Raw genomic sequence first — 23,269 nt, 5'->3', positions numbered from 1 at the left:
TACGTAACAGCGTTTTGTGACAGAACTTTCACTTTCATTCATAAAATTCACCCCGTCTCAGTTACGAAGCACTTACTTCGAACTTTCTGACATGTTTGTTATCGCATAACCAGTCGTTCAGAATCCTACAGAGCCTTGGGGTGGGCGGGCCGCGAATTTGCGAAACCTAGGATGGTAGGGGGAGTCTCGCCAGCCAATGAGGGGGCAATGAGGGAGTGCTTCGCCAACCAATCAGGTAGCGGTATTGCCCTGCCTCCCCTTACCATCCTAGGTTTCGCAAATTCGCGGGCGGGCCAGACCTCCACACACAGCTTCGTGCCGCGGGAGAATGGTTTGTTTTTGTTTTGTGTGCGCGTGCGACGCGAGAGAGTTTTTGCAGGGTGAAAGCTCTGCAGAAGAAAGTAAGCAAGTTGAAACGTTAGCAAATATAATTACTGTGTTCTGACAGAGAAAGTTGGTTCAAATTAGTCGTTATTATTGTGATTAGAAAGTGTCTGATTATAGTTTCATGGTGTGAATAATAGTGTCAAAGAACTAGCAAGCTAGCTAGCGTGCTTGATTGATTGATTGATTGAAAACTTTATTAGAAGATTTGCAGAAGTAGGTACATGAAAGTACATATTACATACAAGGTCAACTAACAGGATAAAAACCCAAGAAAGCCACTGGCTTATTTCAATTGGGGTCCTCCTTGCTCAGAGGTGATGAGATGAGCTAGTCTGCTGCACACTTGCCAGCTCAAGAGCTAACTGGAGGCACTTTATTATTTTACTTAAAGTAGATATACAATCTTTCTTATTCTGCTAGAATTGGGCTTTATGGTAATACCATAATGGTATATTTACAGTACATGGACAGTGGATTGAAGCATTGGAACAAACCCTCACTCATTGAAAATGTCTGTTTTTTGGACATATGATTTTCTTACAGGTGAGAGAGTAAGTAAAGACAGTATCTGACTGCATTGCCCACAGCAACCCAATATTCAATTAGAATGATGTTATGATTTGATATGAATTCAATGTATACCTCTTATTAAATTATAAATACTTTGGTTGTTATATTTTCCTTTTGGTTGACAGCAAAAGAGGGAGAGAGGAGGATAGACAGGGAGAGAAGGAGAGAGAGCAGGATGGTGTCGGCACACCAGAGAGAGAGAGAGCAAGAACCAGGTGAGAAAGTGGACATGTAGTCAAGACCACATAAGTAAGTAGCCTTGAGAACCGATGGTTCTCGAGCCTAACGGCCCTTAGGGGGCAGGAGCCTATCTCCTGTTTCTGTAGCGTGAGGCAGCTTGATGTACAAGTACAGTCCATGCCACCACCCCCCCCCCCCCAAGGCAGCAAACACCGGTGTAGATGCATACTGTATGCATAAGTGAGTGTGGCTGTGGTGGTGCTTATGGGATGTCGCTACGGGACAGGTGTCGCTCTGACTGGGAGGGCAAAATCACAGTATACCCACTAGAAAAAACTAGACTACACCACTGCATGTGACAGGGTCTGGTGAAAATGTCCCCAAGTAGGGCAAGGTCATTTCAGTTCATGAAATGATCTGGTCATACAGATTATGAAAGTGCAGATTGTAAGCTTTCAAATGATGTGTCATACATTGAAATAGCATGACATACTGAATCCTGAAAATAGTTGAAGAAGATATGCTTATATGAATGTTGGTACACCTCAAACCAAATACCGGAGAAAATCGCTCTGAAACAAAACACCCACGTTTGCTACCATGGCGTTGGTAGCTAGCTAGCAGCTAAGAAAGAACATCACTATGAACATCTACCTTAGCACATCACAACATGCTGATACAATATCAACATGCTAAAAACACATAACTACACATAATTAGATCATCACACAGTCCTTGCTTTTGAACACGTCCTAAAACGTAAATTTCTTTACAAGCCATGTATCACCAACCCAGTAGCTTACGAAGCAAGACAGCAGACGATACAGTGAATCCAATTCACAAATTGTGTATTTAGTGATCTTAAAACTGCTGTTTGTTATATTGAGTGGGCTCTTCAACACTTCGTACTATGAAGAAAAAAAAACTTTCGTACTATGAAAAATATATATATAATTTCACCAGACCGTATCACATATGTGTGTGTTATAATTTAGCCTATACTTAAGAAAACAATGATAGCTATTGCATGGCTGGAATGCACCATGTGCCAGTCAGAGTTGCTGGATATAACCCCAGTTTAAATAAGTATTTTAATGTCATTCTCTGTGGCAAACATTTTGTTTTGTTTGTTCTGTGATCCTTTTACCCTGACATGACATCAACCTTTCATGGGAATCTTTGACAGTACATGAAATCTCTATAACAAATGTTGCAGAGACTATTATTTATAACAATGTATTTTTATCTGCACAGTGCACACAAAAAGCCACAAAATTCAAGCAATGAGCACATTGCTCATGCAGTTGATTGAACAATATTTCCTACATTACAAAATCCCTATTTCTACTGGCCCCAAATGTAATGTGACAGCTATTTGTTTGTGTTTGAAAAAAAAGTCACACTCTATGAAATCATATATGGAAAAATGTGTGGTTTTGTTTCATGACAAACCGATAGAAGGAGAGGAATTTAGGCGTCTGAAGTTGACAGGGAACAACAACAATTTAAAGAGACCTTTTATTAATGTGATAACGTTAAATAATGCACTGTTTGTGGTCTTTCAATCGTCAATAATATAGTTTCATCTAAATGTATTATTACGCTACATGGATCATTAACAATGGCAAAGGGAAAACTCAAAAATGTATTCCAGAAGACACTTGTGGGCTTGCAAAGTCTTAATTTGGGAGTGGACACTTTGCAAGCCTACACATTATCATCTGCACATCATCAGATTTGCCAGCGATAGGAATTAAAGCAGTGACTTGTGAACTCCTGGGGAAGTATGTATGGACTACCTTGCTGCTAGAGACATTCCACCTTGGAAAGTTTGTAACAAGTGACAATAGCCGGATATCAGTATCACAAAGTTACAACGTGGGAGCATTTTGAGGGACTTATAGTTATGTGGAGTATTAATACTGCAGATTTCCAAGGGTTTATAGGGTGTGTAGAACACTGGAGGTGTGAGTTAACAAGGTTATCTACAGTATACTCTACCGGTCGTTTGAGGGGTCAACTTATAAAATAAAGCAACAATAGCAGGTTTCAAGGGGAATCCTTTTAACAACAAAACAAAATAGGATCCATTTTATATCTGCACACTTATCCACGGTGAATATGATGCCTTATAATGTCGTGCAAGGGATTACTTGGTATTTGTGATTCAAGACCTTTCAAAAACTTAATTTTGTTTTACTTTGTGTTGAAAAGGAAGCTTAGGATTTGTGGGTAAATGTGTGCTCTAAAATGTCACACTATTAAAATGAGTGAAGACATGTAAAGTATCATAGCAATGTGATCGTATGTATGTATGAATATTATAACTACATGTATAGTCTAAAGCCCTGGTACAGTCACAATTCGTTAAACTTTCCTAATTACTATTGCCAATGAAAGTGGAAATACAATTATAAGTTTCTTATCACATTACATCCAGGCTATTAGGGTTTAAATTGTATGCTGAAATTACCACAATCATACACAGACATCTTGCAAAATGTGTTTTTACTGTTGCATTTGTTTTCCTTATAAACAAACACAACACATGTACATTAAGCAATATCTTAGTCACAGCTTCCAACAGTCAATAGTTGTAGCAACTTCTCTGTGGTCATTTGAATGGGACGTTAAGTTTTTTATTAGCAGACATGAAAGTCTTCATTAAGGGCAGTCTTTATCATTTAATGAAGGCGTTGGATTAGGGTTATTTCTGACAGGTAGAGAGAGGTGGAGGATCCTCAGAGGAGGTTGTGGATTGGACACACAGCCTGTTTCAAAAGTTGTGGGTAACACTTAACCCCCTATACCTTTGTAGTTACACTGTAATAACACCAGTAATGAACTTGTATTAACATGATATTACACATAGTACATGCGTGTTAGTTATTGCTTTGTTTTTGTTATCATACAAGAGTAACAAAGACCAGTTCCTATATATACAGAGAAAGAGAGAGAGAGAGAGAGAGAGAGAGAGAGAGAGAGAGAGAGAGAGAGAGAGAGAGAGAGTTGAGTGAGGAAATGTGTATTTCCCAATATGCCTGAGGTGCAGGGTTGAAGCCAATTAGATTTCAATTCAGTCAATTCAGTAAGTTATTTTAATTTTAAAAATAAAATAAAAAAATGTTTTAGTTACTTCTAATGCTAGAAAATACATGTCCTATTCTGCAATCCTTGAATTGTTATTTACCAACCCTGCTGAGGTGGTCAGTGAAATATCGATTCATCATGGCATAGCTTCAGTTCTTTGTGTTTCATTACTTTGGCCTCAAGTGCACTGCATAGAGATGTTTCTACCATAGATACAAATCAACTGTGAACTGCTCCCGGTTCTCTAAGCTCATTATCAAAGCGGGAATCTTGTGAATTTCCATTCTTTAGATCTGTAATTATCTTGGAATAGCTGTGCTGTAAATGTACACTGTGGCAACATTCATAATTAAAACATTGTTCAGATTACTGCAAACCATGACGAGAATCACCATGTACTAGCCTACTACGTACATCAACCAATTTGAAAACGATCACAATTGTTGCAATAGACATGGACGCATACTAAACGAAGCAATTGGCCTCATCTCATTTCCTTAGCATGGGGATCCTCATTAGGAGCGGCATGCTGGATTGAAAGATCACAGTCCTTCAAAGATCCACGTTTAAATGATCGCAAATTAATAAACCAGCGCGATTAAGTTCTGTGGGTAAACACACTTTGTAACCTACACTTATATTTCTCACTCGGATCCATTATTCATAGGCCGCCATGATTCTTTTATGAGCCCCGCTGCTCATAATTCATGACGGTCTGTGAAAAGTAGGACACATATAGATAGAGCGTTGCTGCGAGCTAGCGCTGAATGCAACACGCCAGTACCCAGGCGCTACTGAGGGGGGTGGGGGCGGGGGAGTGGGGTTCGTGAGAGACAGAGAGAGAGAGAGAGAGAGAGAGAGAGAGAGAGAGAGAGAGAGAGAGAGAGAGAGAGAGAGAGAGAGAGAGAGAGAGAGAGAGAGAGAGAGAGAGAGAGAGAGAGCAAGCGAGAGAGAGGCTGGAGGCTGCAGCCGAGTAGTCTGACAGACAGCTAAATTAACTCATACAGCAGGGATAGGACTCACTGTTTAAACAATGGGTGTATTTGGCAGCACGACTGTGCCTTGGTGCTGGGTGTCTTCCTGTTGGCAGGGAGAGGACTTTTCGACTGTCACTGGTGGGAATGAAGACGTGCCTGTGGGCCGTAGGGAGACGTGGTAGTCTGCTACCAGATTGAGGTTCATTTCAAATACTAAGCTGTGCTTGATTGAGGTTGTCTGGCAGGATGGAACCAACGGGATAGTCCCAAGAGTGCAACGGGAAAAAAAACCTGTCCATTTGGCAATCCAGACCAGGCAGGCTCAAGCAAATGCTCAAAGTATTTGAAATTATTTCTGCTGCTTCTCTTTGGTGGGGGGATGTTGAGCATTCCCCCACCACCACTCTGGTAAGGATGTTGTTGAGCAGAATGCTTCGCTCTCTCTCTCTCTCTCTCTCTCTCTCTCTCTCTCTCTCTCTCTCTCTCTCTCTCTCTGTCTCTCTCTCTCTCTCTGTCTCTCTCTCTCTCTCTGCGTTTCAACAGCTTCAGGGTGGAGGATAGTGTGTGTTGCCTGTAAGCTAAGCTCGCGGTCATACACAGAGAGGGTATGTTTGGAGGCCAGGGGAAGGCTGTCCTGATCTATGAGGAACGGTAGACTGTGTTGCTTTAAAAGGGGGAGAAGAAAGAGGTTATGGTTGGAGAGGGGGGGGGGGTGGAGGATGGAGACAGAGGGAGACTGCTGCTCTAGGGGGGAGAATGTGTCACTCGGAGGGGACGAGGGGAAATGGGGAAGGGAAGGATGAGACTGTCTTGCTTGATCAGGAGAAGGCAAGGGAGAGACGGTGACGTTTTCTTAGGAGGAGGAAGAGGGGGAGTGTGCTGCTCTGTGAGAGAGGAGGGAGAGAGACTGCGTTTGCACTGCACTGTGGGGAGATAGAATGGGGAAAGACTGCTCTGGGAGGAAGTGAGAGAGAGAGAGAGAGAGAGAGAGAGAGAGAGAGGAGCCCGGAGACGGAGGCTGAGATGCTCAATGATGAAGAGGAGGGGAGGAGGGGGTGTGGGGGGGTGCTGCCTGCCCTGTGTGTAGAGGGAGGGGAGATGTTGTCTTCCTCTTTATGAGGAGAGAGGTATAGAGAGTCTGTGGAGTAAAGGTAGGGGTGTTATCCTTTCAAGAGTGCTCCACTAAGCCATCTGTCTCTACAGAGGAGTGGACACCTTCAGACCCCAATTAAAAACCCGAATTGAGATGAACATGGCAGGGATGAAAACAATAACGTCGACCATGTGTCTCTAATCTTGATTTAATGGAGGGGGACTTAAAGGGAGAATTCCACATGAAATGGTTTGTTTCAGTTTCTATGTGACATGTCCAGGACATTCACTGTGATGTGCTGGAGGTGTGTGGTGCTGTTTGCGGCGCAGCATAAAGTCATGACCTCCCAGCTATGAGGTGTGAATTACAATGCCTCTCTGACAGGACCGAGTCTGTTTGTGTGTGTGTGTGTGTGTGTGTGTGTGTGTGTGTGTGTGTGTGCGTGTGTGTGTGTGTGTGTGTACGTGTGTGTGTGTGTGTGTGTGTGTACGTGTGTGTACGTGTGTGCACATGCATGTGTGTGTGCGTATGTACATGCACCTGTGTGTGTGCGTGTGTGTGTGTGTGTGTGTGTGTGTGTGTGTGTGTGTGTGTGTGCAAGTCTGTGTGTGTGTGCGTGTGCATGTCTGTGTGTGTGTGTGTGTGTGTGTGTGTGTGTGCGTGTGCATGTGTCTTGTTTCCCTGTAGATCCAGGCCACACATGCTCAGATAGTTCCTGTCTTTGTGTGCATTTGGCGGACAGCAGTCCCTGGGGAACAGTGGGGAAAATAATTGCATGCCTGGACTTGACAATGACATACAACAATGCCCGATGTGGTGTATGATCAAATACAAACCGCGCAAGATAGGCAAGTCAGAGAGCCCTGAGCATGGAAATAATTGAACAAGGTGATCGCTAATGGAGTTGGCAGTACTGGGCATGATGGATATGAATCCAGTCCATAATTACAGTCTCTTTATCAAGTCCAAACACACTGACATTTTGCACTGTACTGTACTACACTGTATGATGAGTGAACTAGCTAGGCTATCCGAATGGAAAGTCAATGAGCTGGGCGGAATTGATCTGTTTCAGGCCCAGTTTTTGACATGCCACTGTTTGATGAGCGAACTGTATGGTATTCATTGAGTGAACTAATGCAACCTCTCTCAGATATCAACACACAACAGGCAAGTCTCCTTGAGACTCTCTGACCTTAAATATCCTCTCTTTCTCTCTCGTCTCAATCTGTGTCCTCCCCCATCTTTCTCTTTCTCACACCCTCCTTCGTTCTCACCTTCCCTCAGTTGCTCTTCTATCTTGTATGTGTTACTGCTGTCTCTCCTTCTCTCTATCTCTCTCCCTCTCTCTCTCCCTTCTCCCCTTCCTTCCGCTCTCTCTCATTCCTGTTCTTCCTTTTTCACTCCCTCCCGCTCTCTGACTCCCTCTCTCACTAGTTTTTTTCTCTCCTTCCCTCCCTCCCTCCCTCCTTCTCCCTCTCTCTGCAGAGGGGTTACACAACAACAGCAGAGTGCTCTTCTCCCTGGAGGCCTCTGCCCGGAGGAGGTGCCAGAAGAAACAAACTGGCCTGCTGGAAAGAAGAGGCATGTTTCACAGGTGGAAAACATGGAAGATAAATCTGTTTGCATACAGGGAATAAACAAAATTCCCTATATTTCCTCTGAGGACTCCAACAGAGGGAGATGGGTCTATTCTAGGCTATTCTGAGAACCAGGGCCTGTGTTGACTTGATGTCCTCTGGCCCCTACCCTTCATGAAATTCAGTTAGTGTCCACCCATAAAGCCTAATGGTAATTCTAGTGTGTGTGTGTGTGTGTGTGTGTGTGTGTGTGTGTGTGTGTGTGTGTGTGTGTGTGTGTGTGCGTGTGTGTGTGTGTGTGCACAGTAAAACTCATCAACTTAATAAATCTGTCATGAACTGATACTCTGGGACCGAACTCTCCTCTGGTGTTCTAAGAGCTCAAACGTACTGTAGCATAATTCTGTATCACACAGATATATTAGCATTAGCTATGTATTGGTGCAGAAATACAGTCACTATGGTTTAGTGATAAGCTATAGCTAGCACTGGAATCCTAGCCTTAGCCTACCTCATTGTGCTGTAACTATTGAACACAGAAGATAGACTTTATGAAACCATCTGTTGACATTTCGATCTTGTTTGACATTTCAACATGACTCTATACAGTGCCCTTTACACTAATTTGTAAAATTGCAACAGTGTCTGCTTGCAAAGCAAGGGTCTTAATTTGATATTGTCCATGTGGCCAGAGTGTGTAGCGTCGTATGATAGAGAGGTGCACTTATAGCTGAAAATGATCGCTCTTGAGAAGAGAAGACAAAAGCATTACTTTGTCGTTATCAAGTTACTTTTATTGCCAGAGTATTAAAGGAAGATAACAATCGTCTCCAAATTGGCAGGCACTCAGACTGTCTGATGGCCGTGTACATGTTATATGATTAGATAATCACATAGTTCTGTCACGATCATAATAAATCAGTCGGTTGTAATGGCTTCGTCAAAGGAGGAAATGGGTGCAGTATTAGAGTGATAATATAGCCTATTTGTCAGACATGTTTGATTTACAGTAAATATGAATTTGCTTGACATTTGCATTCATTTGCTATGCAATGTAGGCATACATGTATATGTGTTATCTGACAAATGTTTGATTATCACATGTTTTAAATGATCTGCAGATGATATCATATTGCATCTTTGTGTTTCTGGTTTGTATGATAACACCCGCACTGTTTCAAAATCACACATACCCATGCTCCCTGTTCAAGTAACATTATGAAGGATTTGCATCTGGGGATGCTCTTGAGCCAAAATAGTCCGAAATAATATCTATTAATTACCTCATTGACCAATTTGGGGCACAGCTTCCCATGCCCATGCTCGTGAGCTTATGTTGACAAAGTTTAATCCTTTTAAGGGTTAAAATGTCAGAGAGAAAAAAATGACAGCATCTGAACCAAGGTCACTACGCAACCAAACCTTCAATTATCATCACTTCCACACCAACTGAAACTCCAAAAAGTGAATACACCCCTTTCAAATCAACGCCGCCAGGGGTAATGGATAGGTAAACGCCTATTCAGAGCTGACATCAGATATTCTCACCACAGCCATAGTCACCTTACCAACTGTCTTCACTACTCAAACGTAGAATAGTTCTCAGGCTTATTAGCACGCTAGGTCACGCTCTAAAAGTTACTGGGGCATGCCCCGACAGGTATGTCAGCAGTGATAGTCAATCATTGGGTGTCAACATAGCCAAATGAACCAGTGTAACAGCAGTGCCAGCAACACCAGCGGCAGCATCTCTCTGACCTTGTACTCTCATCCAACAGCGAGGCTGTGAGGAATTATGGGAAGTGGAAGAGTGAGTATTTGATCTGAATTAGTATTGCTATGTTACCTCAGTGAATGTTAAATAGTTGCTCATGAAGAGGAAAAAAGAATCAACTATTTTGAGTTTCATTCCAAAACTCTTATGTTTACTATAATAATAAAAAAATCTCAATAATCTAAATTGATGATTACAGCTTCTAATTATGATTATTATATTTTGGAATTAAACTCTTCCAATGACCGTTGGTCATAGTAGCAATCAGATATGACAAGCATGCACATCCTATAAAAAAAAACTTTAGAAAACGAATGATTTCAATCTGACTGTTATCTCCCTTGTTAATTAGATCTTACTAGCTAGCTTCTGTAAAAACTGTAAAAAAAAAAAAAAAAAACTGTAAATGAAAAACAATAGCATGGGGCTTCTTCCATTGGGGGTCTCCACCTCAGAATGCCAATATAAGGATAGCAGGCACCTGTGAAACAAGACTACTTCATACACTTATAATAATAAGTATAATGCTTTCATAGCACATTATAATACTTGTTATAAGCATGTATGACTGCATTATTAAAAAAAACGTTTCTTCTTTTCTCTAGCACTGTGATTGCCGATGGCACTTGTTCTTATCAAAGCTTCCACTTACGATGATTAACTTACTTTGACAAAATGTACTTATTGTAAGTCACTTTGGATAAAAGCATCTGCTAAATGACTTAAATGTCAATGTAAATGTAATTATAATGTCTTACAATATATCATCTCATAATGATGCTGAGATATTTTCAGTTATTTTCCAAGTCTAATAGACAGGCATACCATATTATGATATAGCATGAAGACGTCATAGATGCGTATAATAAGTCATACTTTATGCTGTTTGTGTGATACCTGTAGATGTAAATATTCATTGGTATGCTGCCTCCGTGGGTGTGAAGGAGCTCATGTCATTAAGAAGAAGAAAATAATCACAAGGCAACTCAACTATTTCTGGGGGTCAAATGTTCTCTGATTAAACCTCTGTGGGAGATGATCATCTCTGAGATGGTCTCAAGTAGTGAAGATTAATCAAGTTAGAGTGGTAATTTAAGGAAACAGATCTGTCTCTGGCTGATGGTCGAGGGATGGCTTTCCTTTTCTTTCTTTTTTTAGATTTATTCATGGTATTGAATAATGACAATATGATATCATATAATCAAATGATAAGCTGTCTGTAGTAGGGGAACAAGACAGACAGCATACAGTTACAGTAGCAGTTCACGTGTCCCCCATGTGTTTGTCTGTGCAGTCTGAAATAGTACACTTGTATCCTATCCAGTGTGATCCTGGGCTTTGCCAAATTGCCTCTAGGGGACAAGGGGGACAGGGGTGGATTTAGGGAGGGTGTTGTGGGGCTGAGGCTGACTCCGGTCCCTTTTGTTTGCATTGGGGTCAACTGACATCACACTTCCTGCATGTGTTCTGGCAAAGCCCAATGGCAAAATCTGGTGAGTGTGCAGCAAATTGGAGCTCTCTCCATTTAATAAAGCTGTCATGAACCACGATGACCCACTAGCTTAGTGCATGGGAGTTTTCTCTCTCTCTCTCATCCTCTCTCTCTTTCTGTCCCCCATTCTGTCTATCCCTCCCTCCCTCTCTCTCTCTCTCTCTCTCTCTCTCTCTCGCTCTCTCTCTCTCACTCTCTCTCTCACTCTCTCTTTCTCTCTCACTCTCTCTCTCTCTCTCTCCCCCCCAGGACTAGAGGGATTATGCAAATGAATCCTTGCATTGTGTGGGACAGGGTAACATTGTCTGTGATCCACTGAGCAGTCTGCAATTCTGTGCCACTCCTGAATGCCCCCGGTGATGAGCTGTCTCATCGGGATAAACACCTAACAAAGCTGTCACGCCAAACTCTTAAATAGATGTGGCAGACTTTGGAGGATATTGAACCATGGATTTGTTTTTCTTTCCCCCCCCCCCCCCCCCCCCTCTTTTTCCTTTAGTCCTTTGAAGTTTTAATTTGCCTCCCACTCTCCTGGTTTCGGAGCCAGTGTCAGGGTAAAAGTATTCTCAAAACATCAACACGTTTTTTAATTCAGTTTTAGTCTATTGGTTCCACGCTCTGGTATTATGTAATGTGATATTTCATATTCCAGTATGTAGATGAGTGGAACACAGAATTAGCATTAAAAATGGTAACACTGTCTTGTTATTTGAACTGTTGAACTGTTTATTTTCGTGGTTTTTAGCTATGGTATGTACTGTTCTGTTAATACTCGGGACACTAGCCAGCCGTTTATCATCGAATAGAGCTCTAAGTCCGTTGGAGATACCAACAAAATCTGTTCACGTCAGTGTTGCATTGACTATATTCAATGCCCTCATCGATGATGGTCATGCCACCATCAGATAAGACACTTATCAGTCCTATCATAAACACGAAAAAAGCACTGTCAGCGATGTCTGCACACAGGACCCCCAACAAAATGTAAACGATCAAGCAAATGCCCCATGTGCAATGTGTTTTACTCCTCTCACATTCCATTCCACTAATAATATTTGCACTGATCTCCTATAGATAAGGGCATGTCTGCTCACTAACGGCCCTCTGTGCATTATGCAAATACAGTAGGTTTACCATTACTTTATTACCGAAGGTGTCTGTTTGCCTTCCGCAGATCACCCAGCTGTTGGGTTGACTGGCGCCATCCAGGAAATATATTCAGCGGGCAATAGAGCGGCAGCTGCAGGAGGCACACGCTCTGTGCCAACGTTCACCTGGGAGTACTGAACTCCATCCCATCTGTACCAATGGATAATGCCATCTAAAAGGACTAAGGGCTGTGCATTTGTGACACGGTCTGGTGAAAAAAATAAAATAAATGTTTAGCATTTTTTTTTTTGCATATTACAAAAGTTTAAGTGTTGAAGAGCACACTCGATATATGACAAACAACAGTTTTAGGATCACTAAATACTTATAATTTGTGAATTGGATTCACTATAGGCTATAGTCTGCTGTAGGCTACTGGGTAAGTGATAAATGGCTTGTAAACAAACGTACGTTTTAGGATGTGTGCAAAAGCATGGACTGTGTGATCATCTAATTGTGTGTAGTTATGTGTTTTTAGCATGTTGATGTTCTATCAGCAAATTGTGATGTGCTAAACATGCAGTTAGAAGTTCATAGCGATGTTCCTTACTAGCTTGCTAGCTACTAGCAGCTGTTTTGTGTGTGTTTTGAGCACATTTCTCCTCTATTTGGTTTGAGGGGTACCAACATTCAATAAGCATAATCTTCTTCAACTATGTTCAGTATGACACATCATTTGAAAGCTTACAATCTGCACTTTCCTAATCTGTGAAAAACTGAAAAACGACATTGACCTACTTGAGGACTTTCTAACCCGATCCTGTCACAATTAATATGAAACAATATTCATTTTGATGGCTTTGAAATAAGTTCACACAAACACACCATTTTAGATGTATGTACTGATTCACACTAAAGTCTCACTCTCCTGCTGGCATTGGTTTAAGGGGTACCAACCCTCAAACAAGCATATACCTTCTTCAACTATTGTCAGATTTGAACGTTTGAAAATGCCCTACTTGAGGACTTTTTCACCACACCCTGTCACATTTAAACGTGGATTTGATGTTGTTCACTGTAGCGAATGGGTCATTTGGAAAGTGGTTTAATTGAGGTGTACATAGAGGATACATTTAAAGAGTTCCTCCATAGGTCTGTAATGAATAATCACGACTTGAATGGTTTTTCTCAGAACAGTAAAAAGTATATACTAACAGGAGGTGGTCTGTAAGCTCCACATATGCATGCACGCAAATACAAACACAAACATAACACACACACACACACACACACACACACACACACACACACACACACACACACACACACACACACACACACACTATCTGGTACTCCACTCTGACCTGGGCTGGATAGACCAACCACCAGGAGAGCAGGAGTTTCAGCTGTTAAACCAACCCCACCCCCATGTCAATTTCTCCCCAATCTCCAGGGCCCGAGGACCCTATCCCCACACCACACCAACCCCCCTAAATCCCCATTCCCCACATGCCCGTGTGCTCTATAATACCCCCCCCCCCACAATCTTCTCTACGTGTAATGCAACTGTCAATGTGATCTATTTGCAATCCCCCCGTGAATACCCACACTATCCGTTATCACATTCACACACAAAAAAAGGGGCTGTGGCATTTCCCCATTGCAGATGTAACATTCAGATTAAGTGGCTCCCCTGTGTGTGACACAGGATTAAGTCACAAACGCAAGGGTATTACTCAAAGTTGGCTACTGTACTTACTACCTCGGCTCAGGCCACAGCCCTGGCCGGCCCCCCCAGGAAGAGAGACTGTTCTCTATGGATCCCCCCTTCCTCCTCCTCCCTCTCCCAGCCCCTCCTCTCTCTGGCCCCATAAGCAGATTTGTGATTGGGAGGACAGCTGGGCCGCTGATGACCAGAACAGACCTTTATCAGCACAAACACAGGAAGGCCCATCAGTTCAGACTTGTTATATTAATAATAAAAGTTAATCAAAACCCATTTGCAGCTTTTTATATCCACCAACCTGAATGGGTAAACATAGCACTTGTAGTCTGTGTGTGTTGCCGAGCTGTGAAATGGGCTAATTCATTTCAAAGATTTGTTTTTGCTGCTGGTACGATAATGAGTTCAATGGAAATGAGGAGAGGGAAGGTCAGTGTTATCATGTGCATCATTGCCATTATTGTGCAGCAAAATATTATGGTTTTTTAGATTAGGGTGAAGGTCACTTTATTCTGTCATAATACAAAAAAATGCTCTGTTATTGACTGAATGACTGACCCGACAGATTGACTAGCTAACTAATTTATAAACTAACTTCCTTTCAGATGAAATGCCTTTCTATGTCCCCTGGGCTGGATAAAGGGCTTACACAGTAGGGGTACTGCACACAGTAGGGATACGCTTGCCCCCGAGGCCAAGTGTTTAACTTTTTAAAATGGCCAACTCTTTTAAAAATGGCAAGATTTGACCCACAATTCTAGCTATACAAGCACAAACTTGAACCAGTGATTTGCATCCTATTTTAAGCTCATAATGATGTTTGTAGCATTTAGGGAAGGATTTGCAGTTTGGTAGTTACATAACACATGTAATAACCCCCCTTCTTTCCACTACCTCATCATTAAGAGGTCAAACCCTAGGGGGTCAGAACAATCCAATCAGTGGTAGATATGTAAGCTTTAGCTATAGCCATTGGTGGCTGGGAAAGGACTACCAGAGTTGGTCCTGAATGTGGAATACTCCACAACTGTAATGTTCTGATTCTGAACAATTGTCTCCTTTTACCTGGAAGCAATGACAGAAAAAATAGCTACAATATCACATGCATTGTGGATTGACATAATCCCACAAGGTTAGTCAAAAGCAGTTTTCGAGAAGGAACCGATATGAAATAATGTCCTGCTTTGGTTTGTAGTGCTATAGTATAGTTCCACAGTGGGAGAGACTGTCAAGTCTTTGTTCTATGGTGACAGCTCTCTCTCATCGTGTGTGCTGGGACCATATTGACAGGGCTGCACTGGATGCCAGCTCTCACTAAAGTTTATAGCTTCTTGCAGCAAACAAAGTGCTTATCGAGCATCTCACTGTCCTGGTCCATTACGATCAGGTCTGACCCGGGACAAACCAGGATAAGCAAGCGATCTGTAATTAACCTGTATATAGAGTGGGCAGTGAGCCAAGCCAATCAACCGGCCCGTTATCTCCCAAACTTTTAAGTTAAAGGGACAGTGTGCCATTAGATGTTCACCACGGTGCAATTGAGCAAACATGATCTCACTGGATATACAGTAAGTACTGTCTTATCAATGCCTAGGAGCACCCAGTATATTATTTCAATACGGAATATGCCAGTACATGAGTCAGGTTGTTTACTTCATATTTCAGAGACAGAAAAAAAGATGTTCGTGCATAGACACGCAAACAGCCAATGGGGGAGGATACACCCATGGTTAATTTTGCTGATCCTCTATTACCCATCTGACATAAGGGGGACAAACACTGCTGTGTGCCCCTGTGCTTGTCAAACTCAGCCTCTCTGGGTAAGATGAGAGGTGACGGGTCCTGCTGGGCGGTGCATTCCCGGTTCAGTGGCTGTGGAAGGAGCGCTTCTTTAAAGGAGTGTGGTAGGTGTCAGGAGGGCACGTAACTGGAATATCTCCAAATCCAAATAGATTAAAGATTTAAAAAGGGGGGGGGGGTGCTAAAATGGTTTTGGATTGGCTCTCACAGTTAAAAAAAAAAAAACACAGTTGTAGGTAATTAAAAACGATAGAGCAACAGTATCTAATTCATAGGACACCTCTGGTTTCCATGATGGCACGCAGTCGATTTGAGTTCGATACCATCTGAAGTCTCCATGGGATAGCTTGAGGACACTTTGTCAAAACAATAATCTGATATCAATGTGATATCATCCACGTGAGAAATGTCAGGTATTGTCTGAAGGTCACGAATAATGCAATGGCATTCCAGTCCACAATATGTTATATATTTCTAGACACATTTGTTGTCCTGTCCCTCTTTAAAATAGTGTGCGCAATGGTTTGTTTGAGGTCATTCATTCATCATACATCATATAGTGATTTGATGGAGAGTCGTGGTCTCTGTTTGTGGGGACAGGGTCTGTGCTTATTGGAGTCTCTCTGTGGTTCACTCCGCCCCCGCGTCGCTCTGACAGATCTGCCTCTCCAAACTCAGCGCGCTCCACTTATCGCACCGAGTCCTGTGCCGACGGACCGCGTAAAATGCGCTTTTGTCCTCAATTGCTGGCAATAACGACACAGATGTCTCCGCTATTCACTTTTGGGAGTTTCTCGGTACTGAAGTGAATTACCAGTACATTCCCCTCGCCCTCGTTTTTTCCCCAAAAGCATTTTGATGAAAAATGATATCGCCGTGGAGTTGTGGTGGACCGCTTTCCACGAAAGTGTGGACGTGCTTTTTTAGCTTTGCAGTACTCAGGGCACTCTGTATTCCCAGTAATCAAGGTAAGGTGGTATTTTGTATTACATTTGGTAACATTTGGATTACCTTGCCACATACGCACACAGTTTGGACCTTTGAACATCCCTGATGCCTGCCATAGACAGAGATGCCAATGGCTTGGCCATAGCTTTTTGCTATAGACGAGCAGCGCGATATAGCAGTCAGTAGCGCGTTATAATTGTTCTACATTTTGCCCGAAACAAAATAAATCAGTCTGCCACATTTAACTCAGATTTGGTCAACTGAAATTGTCCATGGGCAAAGGGGACTCGTTTCAATTCGCGTAAACGAGTCTCGGGCATTATCCAAGATCTAACCAAGCGTCAGTTGAAGTCGGGATAAATGCGAGTGTGTCAACTTCATGACAGACAGTGTGTCAAATATGAGTAATCTCAATTGATATATACATATATTGTCATTCTGCATGCCATTTATCAGACTACACAAATTGAGGATGTGCCATAAAAGTTCTGTAATTGTCACCATGCTTTCATCCGTCACCACACATCGAGATGCAATTCTAGGCTACATGTTTATAACCAAATTACGGCTGGTACTTCATAAATCAATATTTGGAATAGCCTATGCTAGAAAAGTCGACAGGGAAGCCCGACAGCTTTCTGGTTGTCGTGGATGGTGGACTACGGCGTGCGCGGAGCCGCGGACCCTGGTCATGAACTCTCACCTTTGGACTTGGTATATGGATATCAGATAGGTAGCATGACCCCCCCACCCCCCCCTACCCGACATCCACTCATGAACATTTTGAAATAAGTACATCTCAATTACATCTTACAGTATTATTCTGAAAGAACATTCTCTTTTTAAACGTAGTTTCTCTTTTGAAATGTCTCTTTTAAAGACTGGTTTTCTAAACTCAGGTGGAGAACAGTTTGCAATTATTTGTTACTATAAACTTTAAAAGTGAGAGCTCTATCCACCACTTTTGAATTGTACAAATACTGAAAGGACAGAAATGTTGGTGCAGAATGAATATTGTTGAACTTAGTAAGACCTATAGTACTATTTAGAAACAGCACATTATGTTACTTATGGTTACAGCGGAAGGCCTAACTATGTGTTGATAACCCATTTTACTGTAAAGAGTCAACAGGGTGGATATGATTGATCACGGGCTGATCATGTTACTGTTGTATTCCAAAGGGAGAGAGACCCACTGTGTCCGTGTCGAGAATGGAGGATAGGCTCGCTCCAGCCAGACTGTGGACTTATGAGTGTGTGTGTGTGTGTGTGTGTGTGTGTGTGTGTGTGTGTGTGTGTGCGTACGTGTGTGTGTGCGTGTGTGTGTGTGTGTGTGTGTGTGTGTGTGTGTGCGTGCGTGTGTGCATGTGCGTGTGTGTGTGTGTGTGCGTGTCTGTGTGTGTGTGTCTGTGTGTGTGTGTCTGTGTGTGTACGTGCGTGCGTGCGTGCGTGTGTGTGTGTGTGTGTGTGTGTGTGTATGCGTCACTGTGCCTTTTTGGCGTGTGTGTGTGTGTGTGTGTGTGTGTGTGTGTGTGTATGTTATCTGGCCCAGCTGATACATAGGCCTACAACGACCTCACTAAAACAACAGCCTGCCAGCCCTGCAGGAATTCAACCAAATTGTCTTGTTTAGAGATAATTGACCTCCGCACAATAGTACAACAGTGAGCTAATTGTCAATGAATTGCCACAACGCATCTCATTTGAGATGATTACAACGTTGTGGGGACTTAGTGTTGGTTAAGAGCAGTGAGACTGGACAAAGAGTCGTCCGTGAAAAAAAAAAAAACATGAACTCGTTTGATTTTATGCAGAAAGGATGTACACTTTATTTAACCGTGTGAAAACACGAGGTCTGCTGGATACTGAGACGTATGCTTGCCTCCTTAGATCCTTGTATCCACTTCAGGAAGGACATAACCTTGCTTGTCTTGATCTAGTTCAGTGCTGTGGTTGTCTACTTTTTTGGCCTAATTAGGCTTTTGATATTTTCCTTAGGACATATTTTATTCTAAGTGGAACAATGTGTGGCTCATCTACGTCTGCCATTCAAGTGGAACAAAGCAAGACCTCGTTCAGTACACTTAACACTGACAGACCGTTCTACTGAGAGAACTATGGCATTTTGTTGACAAAGTTAGAGGATGCTTCATCGTTACATAAGGGTGTCATTGAAATAACATTGTTGTTGATCATTATGTAAGAACATTTGATTATGCCCATTGTGCGAGGTTAACCTTTGATATGTTTGAACATCACTTCACCTTCTGTAAACTGTTTTTCTGTTTTCTGTTCTTTTTCTTTTTCTTTTCATGTGAGCTTGTTCATTTATCTCAGTGGTTTATTCAGTACTAGTACAGGTTTTGGTGTCCATATACTGTAGCTATTTTGTGCACCTCCTGTTAGTATATGTGCTCTCGTCGATGCTGAGATGTTACTGAAATGTTGCTTTGGTTCAGCTTGTTTCAGCTGTTCATGCTGTAATACTCATGACCATTTGCTTTGTGTGTTTTCGCAGTGAACTTACTGGACTCACGCTCTGTGATCGTGGACTTAGGATGGGTAGCATACCCTAAGAATGGGGTAAGTCTCACTGCATAAAACCACTGCCTTTGTTTCTGTCTCTTTCCCGACCCTGAAGCCTTACTGCTAACCTCAACCCCGTATCAGCCATAATGTCACTAGCCAAACCTACATCTAGCCCTACAGTTACTCATAGGGGCAAAAATAACGACACAGGTCACGGAACAGATCCCATGTCTGAAACTTTTTATTTTGTTTAAAGGAATTCTCTAGAGGGAAGCAACTCTCTCCTTTAATTCCATAGAGAATTCCCTCGACAATGTATTTCCTATAACTGTTATGATATGATACAGTGCATTGTGAACATAATGATGGAAGCCCCAACCAGTATGGAGAAACAGAATGGAAAGACATAGAAATGCATGCTTAACAAATAGTGCTAAGCACAGCAAATTATAATTCAATTTTCTGTAGATAGTGAGATAGTGCTGACAGAAGCAATGCTATAGAAACGCAATAGAATGATCATGATTATGGAATGTATTATACCCTCAACTACTTATATGGCAGGCTACTTGTGAAATAAAAGGAACTGCAACGCGTGCAACATTCCAGCATTGACAAATAATTTCACTTTGCATTCCAACAGCGCATTTGCCCGATAATATCTTCATTCATCTTTATAATTTCAAAATTAGTTTAAGACGATAACATCTCAGTTTGACCAAGCTTTTCATAACTAGACATTATTGTCATTGCATTACATCAATTAAATGAGAACATATGAGCTAACTAATCAGCATTTTAATAGAATGGGGGGCCATCATGAACTTGATCTTGTCTATCATAAAATGCCTCAATATCTACAATCAGATTACCACAATGGAAAACAGTTAGCACTGGATGCCTCGTTCATACACAACACCGTACCACTGGAAACAGTCTACATTGTGATGCCAGACTCACTGTTGCCCGTAGCTAGTAGCTCGTCATTCCCTCTCTGTTGCAGTGCTTCCCCCCACATTGTTCTAAGAAGTCTTTGTTGTCAGACTGCTGGCAGTGGAGAGGGAGCTACTGAAGCTATCTGGGCTCAGTCCTCTAGTCTGCTTCCTGAAGGGAACGGAAGGGTCTTGTCAATGTATTGTGTGTGTGTGTTTAGCACCTGTGCTTGGTTGCAACAATTCCTCTCAACAATATCCACTCCAGCCCACTAGACTCCTGTGTCTCACCTGTGTTTAAGATGGGGGGGGGGGGGTCGTCATTGTTGTTATTGTTGCTTCTCACATGGGGGATGTAGACAACATTATGTCATCTGACGCACCTGCGAAACATGTCTGGGTTTGATAACGTCTCTGTCGAATTACATCATGCCTATAATAGGTAATAATAAGGGTTATAACAGTTATTAGCAAGGTTGTTCTCTGTGCCAATAGGGATGTTATACAGTATACAAACCATTGTGTGGTCTATGACAATTGAGCTTAAAATGCAATGCAGAATTAGTTATCAGACTCCACAAGTAGGCTATTCAATTCTATTCAGTGTGTGTGTGTGTGTGTGTGTGTGTGTTTTAAAGTGTTGATAATGCTCCTGCAATTGTAACCAATATTGGATTGAGTCACCTAGAGGAGGCTGATCTCTCAAAATTATTTGTCTATAATTGAGACATATCATCGACTAAACTACTGGAGGCAAATGTGTATTTGGAGCTAAATTTGTCACTCATAAATGAATAGATTTGTGCATCAGTGCTACATACGTCCCTTCCCTTGACTGTGCAGTAATGTCATCCTCTAATGAGGTCGATGGGAGTTTGGAACAGATGTCCAGACTAATGGCAGACTGCTTATTTCCTTCAGCTTCACACACTTTCGCACCACACACACACACACGCACGCACGCACGCACGCACGCACGCACGCACGCACGCACGCACGCACGCACGCACGCACGCACGCACGCACACACACACACACACACACACACACACACACACACACAAACACACCACACACACACACACGGCAGCAGCCACAGCCTTGCCAAATAAGATGTAAAGAGACCCTCCTTTGTAGCTCTTTTTAGCATCATGTTCCAGAAGGTTCCCTCACTTCACGCTCCTCCTCAATTCATGAGCCAGTTTTTTTTTTTCCAGCAAAAGGCACTAAAATATGAAATTCAGATATCTACATAATGGAACTAAATTGACAAAAAAATATGTTGAATTTACACAACCAAGGTACATGGGAAACCATTGTGAGTAAAGTATCCCTTTAACTCAATTGTAGGCTATAGGAAAACAATGGTAACAATGCTACAAAGCGGAAAAGCACCAAGTCCCAGACCATTGTTGTGTCCTCCAACACAGAGCTGTATCTGAACCTTGGCGAGAGACCAAGGTAACAGACCTGGATTCAGATATGATTTGAAATCATTTAAATTACTTTTCTGTGCTTCATTGAGTGTGACTGGAGCAATGGAACCAATGGAATAGTCCCAAAAGTGCCAATCCTGCCCATCTGGCACTCCAGGCAGGCTCAAGCAAACACTCAAAGGCCCAGTCCCATTTCTTATTTTTACCCCTACCCCTTGTTTTCGAGTGCCCCTAGCTTTTCGTCTTGTCCCTGGGAACGGAGTTACAACTGGTAGTGGTTGAAATCTTCCCCTATGAAATGGGACAACCCTTCAAAACCCTGATACGTCATCAGTAGTATCATAGAAAAGCATGGACGCTCGCGATTCGTTCACAACATATACGTTTCATGCTATCAATCGATCAAACAAATCATCAAATAAAAATCACATCCAGTAGTAGAAGTAAGCGGTGCAGGTTTATGAGCAATCATATAAAATAACGATAGAAAGAGATAAAAGGACATGTATTGTTTTTTCATAAGAAACAGGAAAGTGAGTTATTACTCTGATAACAAACAGGAAAGATGACAGTTATTACTTGAACAATAGCAATGGAATTCCAAACCCAACAAGGGGGTGCACGGAATGTGGCGAGATTATAATTGTGATGCATGACATGTTTAGCCGCAGTTGGTCATTTCCATTTCAAACCCATTTTAGAAATTGTTTTCTAACTTATGATGAAGACTACAGTTATTAAGGTTCACCTGGGTCCCAGGACTCATAGGGTGTAAATATCTAAGCTGTGACATTTATAGTTTTTCAAATATTCAGTGTTGTTTGAAAACCATACCCCCCCATTCACGCAAATGGTGGAATGTTCAAAACTTCACTCTAGAGGCATCTGGTAATTTCCATTTCAAACCCATTTTCTAACTTGTGACCACGACAACAGTTTTTAAGGTACACAAAACACATGATATACATATGTGCATCTGGTTCAGGATTGTACAGTGTGAATATCTAAGCTGTGACATTTATACTTTTTGAGATAGAGCTCTCTGAAGCTGGGCTTGCTTTTCTCAAGCTACTATTGTATTGCCAGGTATGTGACACATAGGCGACACCTGATTGGTTTAAATCTCATGCTACGGACACACACACACACACACACACACACACACACACACAAACACACACACACACACACACACACACATCACTTATAGAAGTGGCTGCACCACTTAAAAAAGAACAATGCTTCATTATCAGGCCACTTTATGACAGAATAGCGGTGCTCTGTAGGCTAGCAACCCATGCTCCTACCCTGCCAGTCTGCGCTGATATTAGAGGAACGGTAACAAGTGCAACAACTTCGCTGTTGGACTTAAGTTACATTTCGGGCGTCATATGCCATCAAAGGGGGGTAAATGCGACATGGAAATATGTTAAAATGCGGGACTCTCATGCACAAATTAGCCGTAAAACTATGTTGTAACATTATCTAGCTAGCTAGAGGCATCAGCATACTAGCGATTTGTTTTTATGCTTGTTATAAAGACAAGGTCTATAATACATTGAAATGACATTAAACTAAGCTAATACAATGGTTATCATAATTTGTAAATCTTTATTAACAAAGAAAATAACTGCATTTATGATTTTCTATTGTTGCTTGTGCGTTCGAC

The 23,269-nt window shown here is 42.0% G+C and overlaps 1 protein-coding gene across 1 annotated transcript in view; it reads left to right on the top strand.

The window, feature by feature from the left end:
• Window positions 1-16,620: 16,620 nt before the first annotated feature.
• The window catches only part of epha5 (EPH receptor A5), a gene marked incomplete at both ends in the record, with an annotated part of 61,890 nt that continues 55,241 nt past the window's right edge, over window positions 16,621-23,269 (top strand). The window contains 2 exons of the mRNA XM_080529437.1: window positions 16,621-16,723; window positions 19,222-19,286. Of these exons, the coding sequence (XP_080385563.1) occupies window positions 16,621-16,723; window positions 19,222-19,286 (168 nt within the window). The remainder of the gene's footprint in view (window positions 16,724-19,221; window positions 19,287-23,269) is intronic.

The sequence above is a fragment of the Nansenia antarctica genome (assembly GCF_963989245.1).
Source record: "Nansenia antarctica genome assembly, chromosome: 4".
Taxonomy (NCBI): Eukaryota; Metazoa; Chordata; class Actinopteri; order Argentiniformes; family Microstomatidae; genus Nansenia; species Nansenia antarctica.
This window is presented reverse-complemented; position numbering and strand designations above follow the sequence as displayed.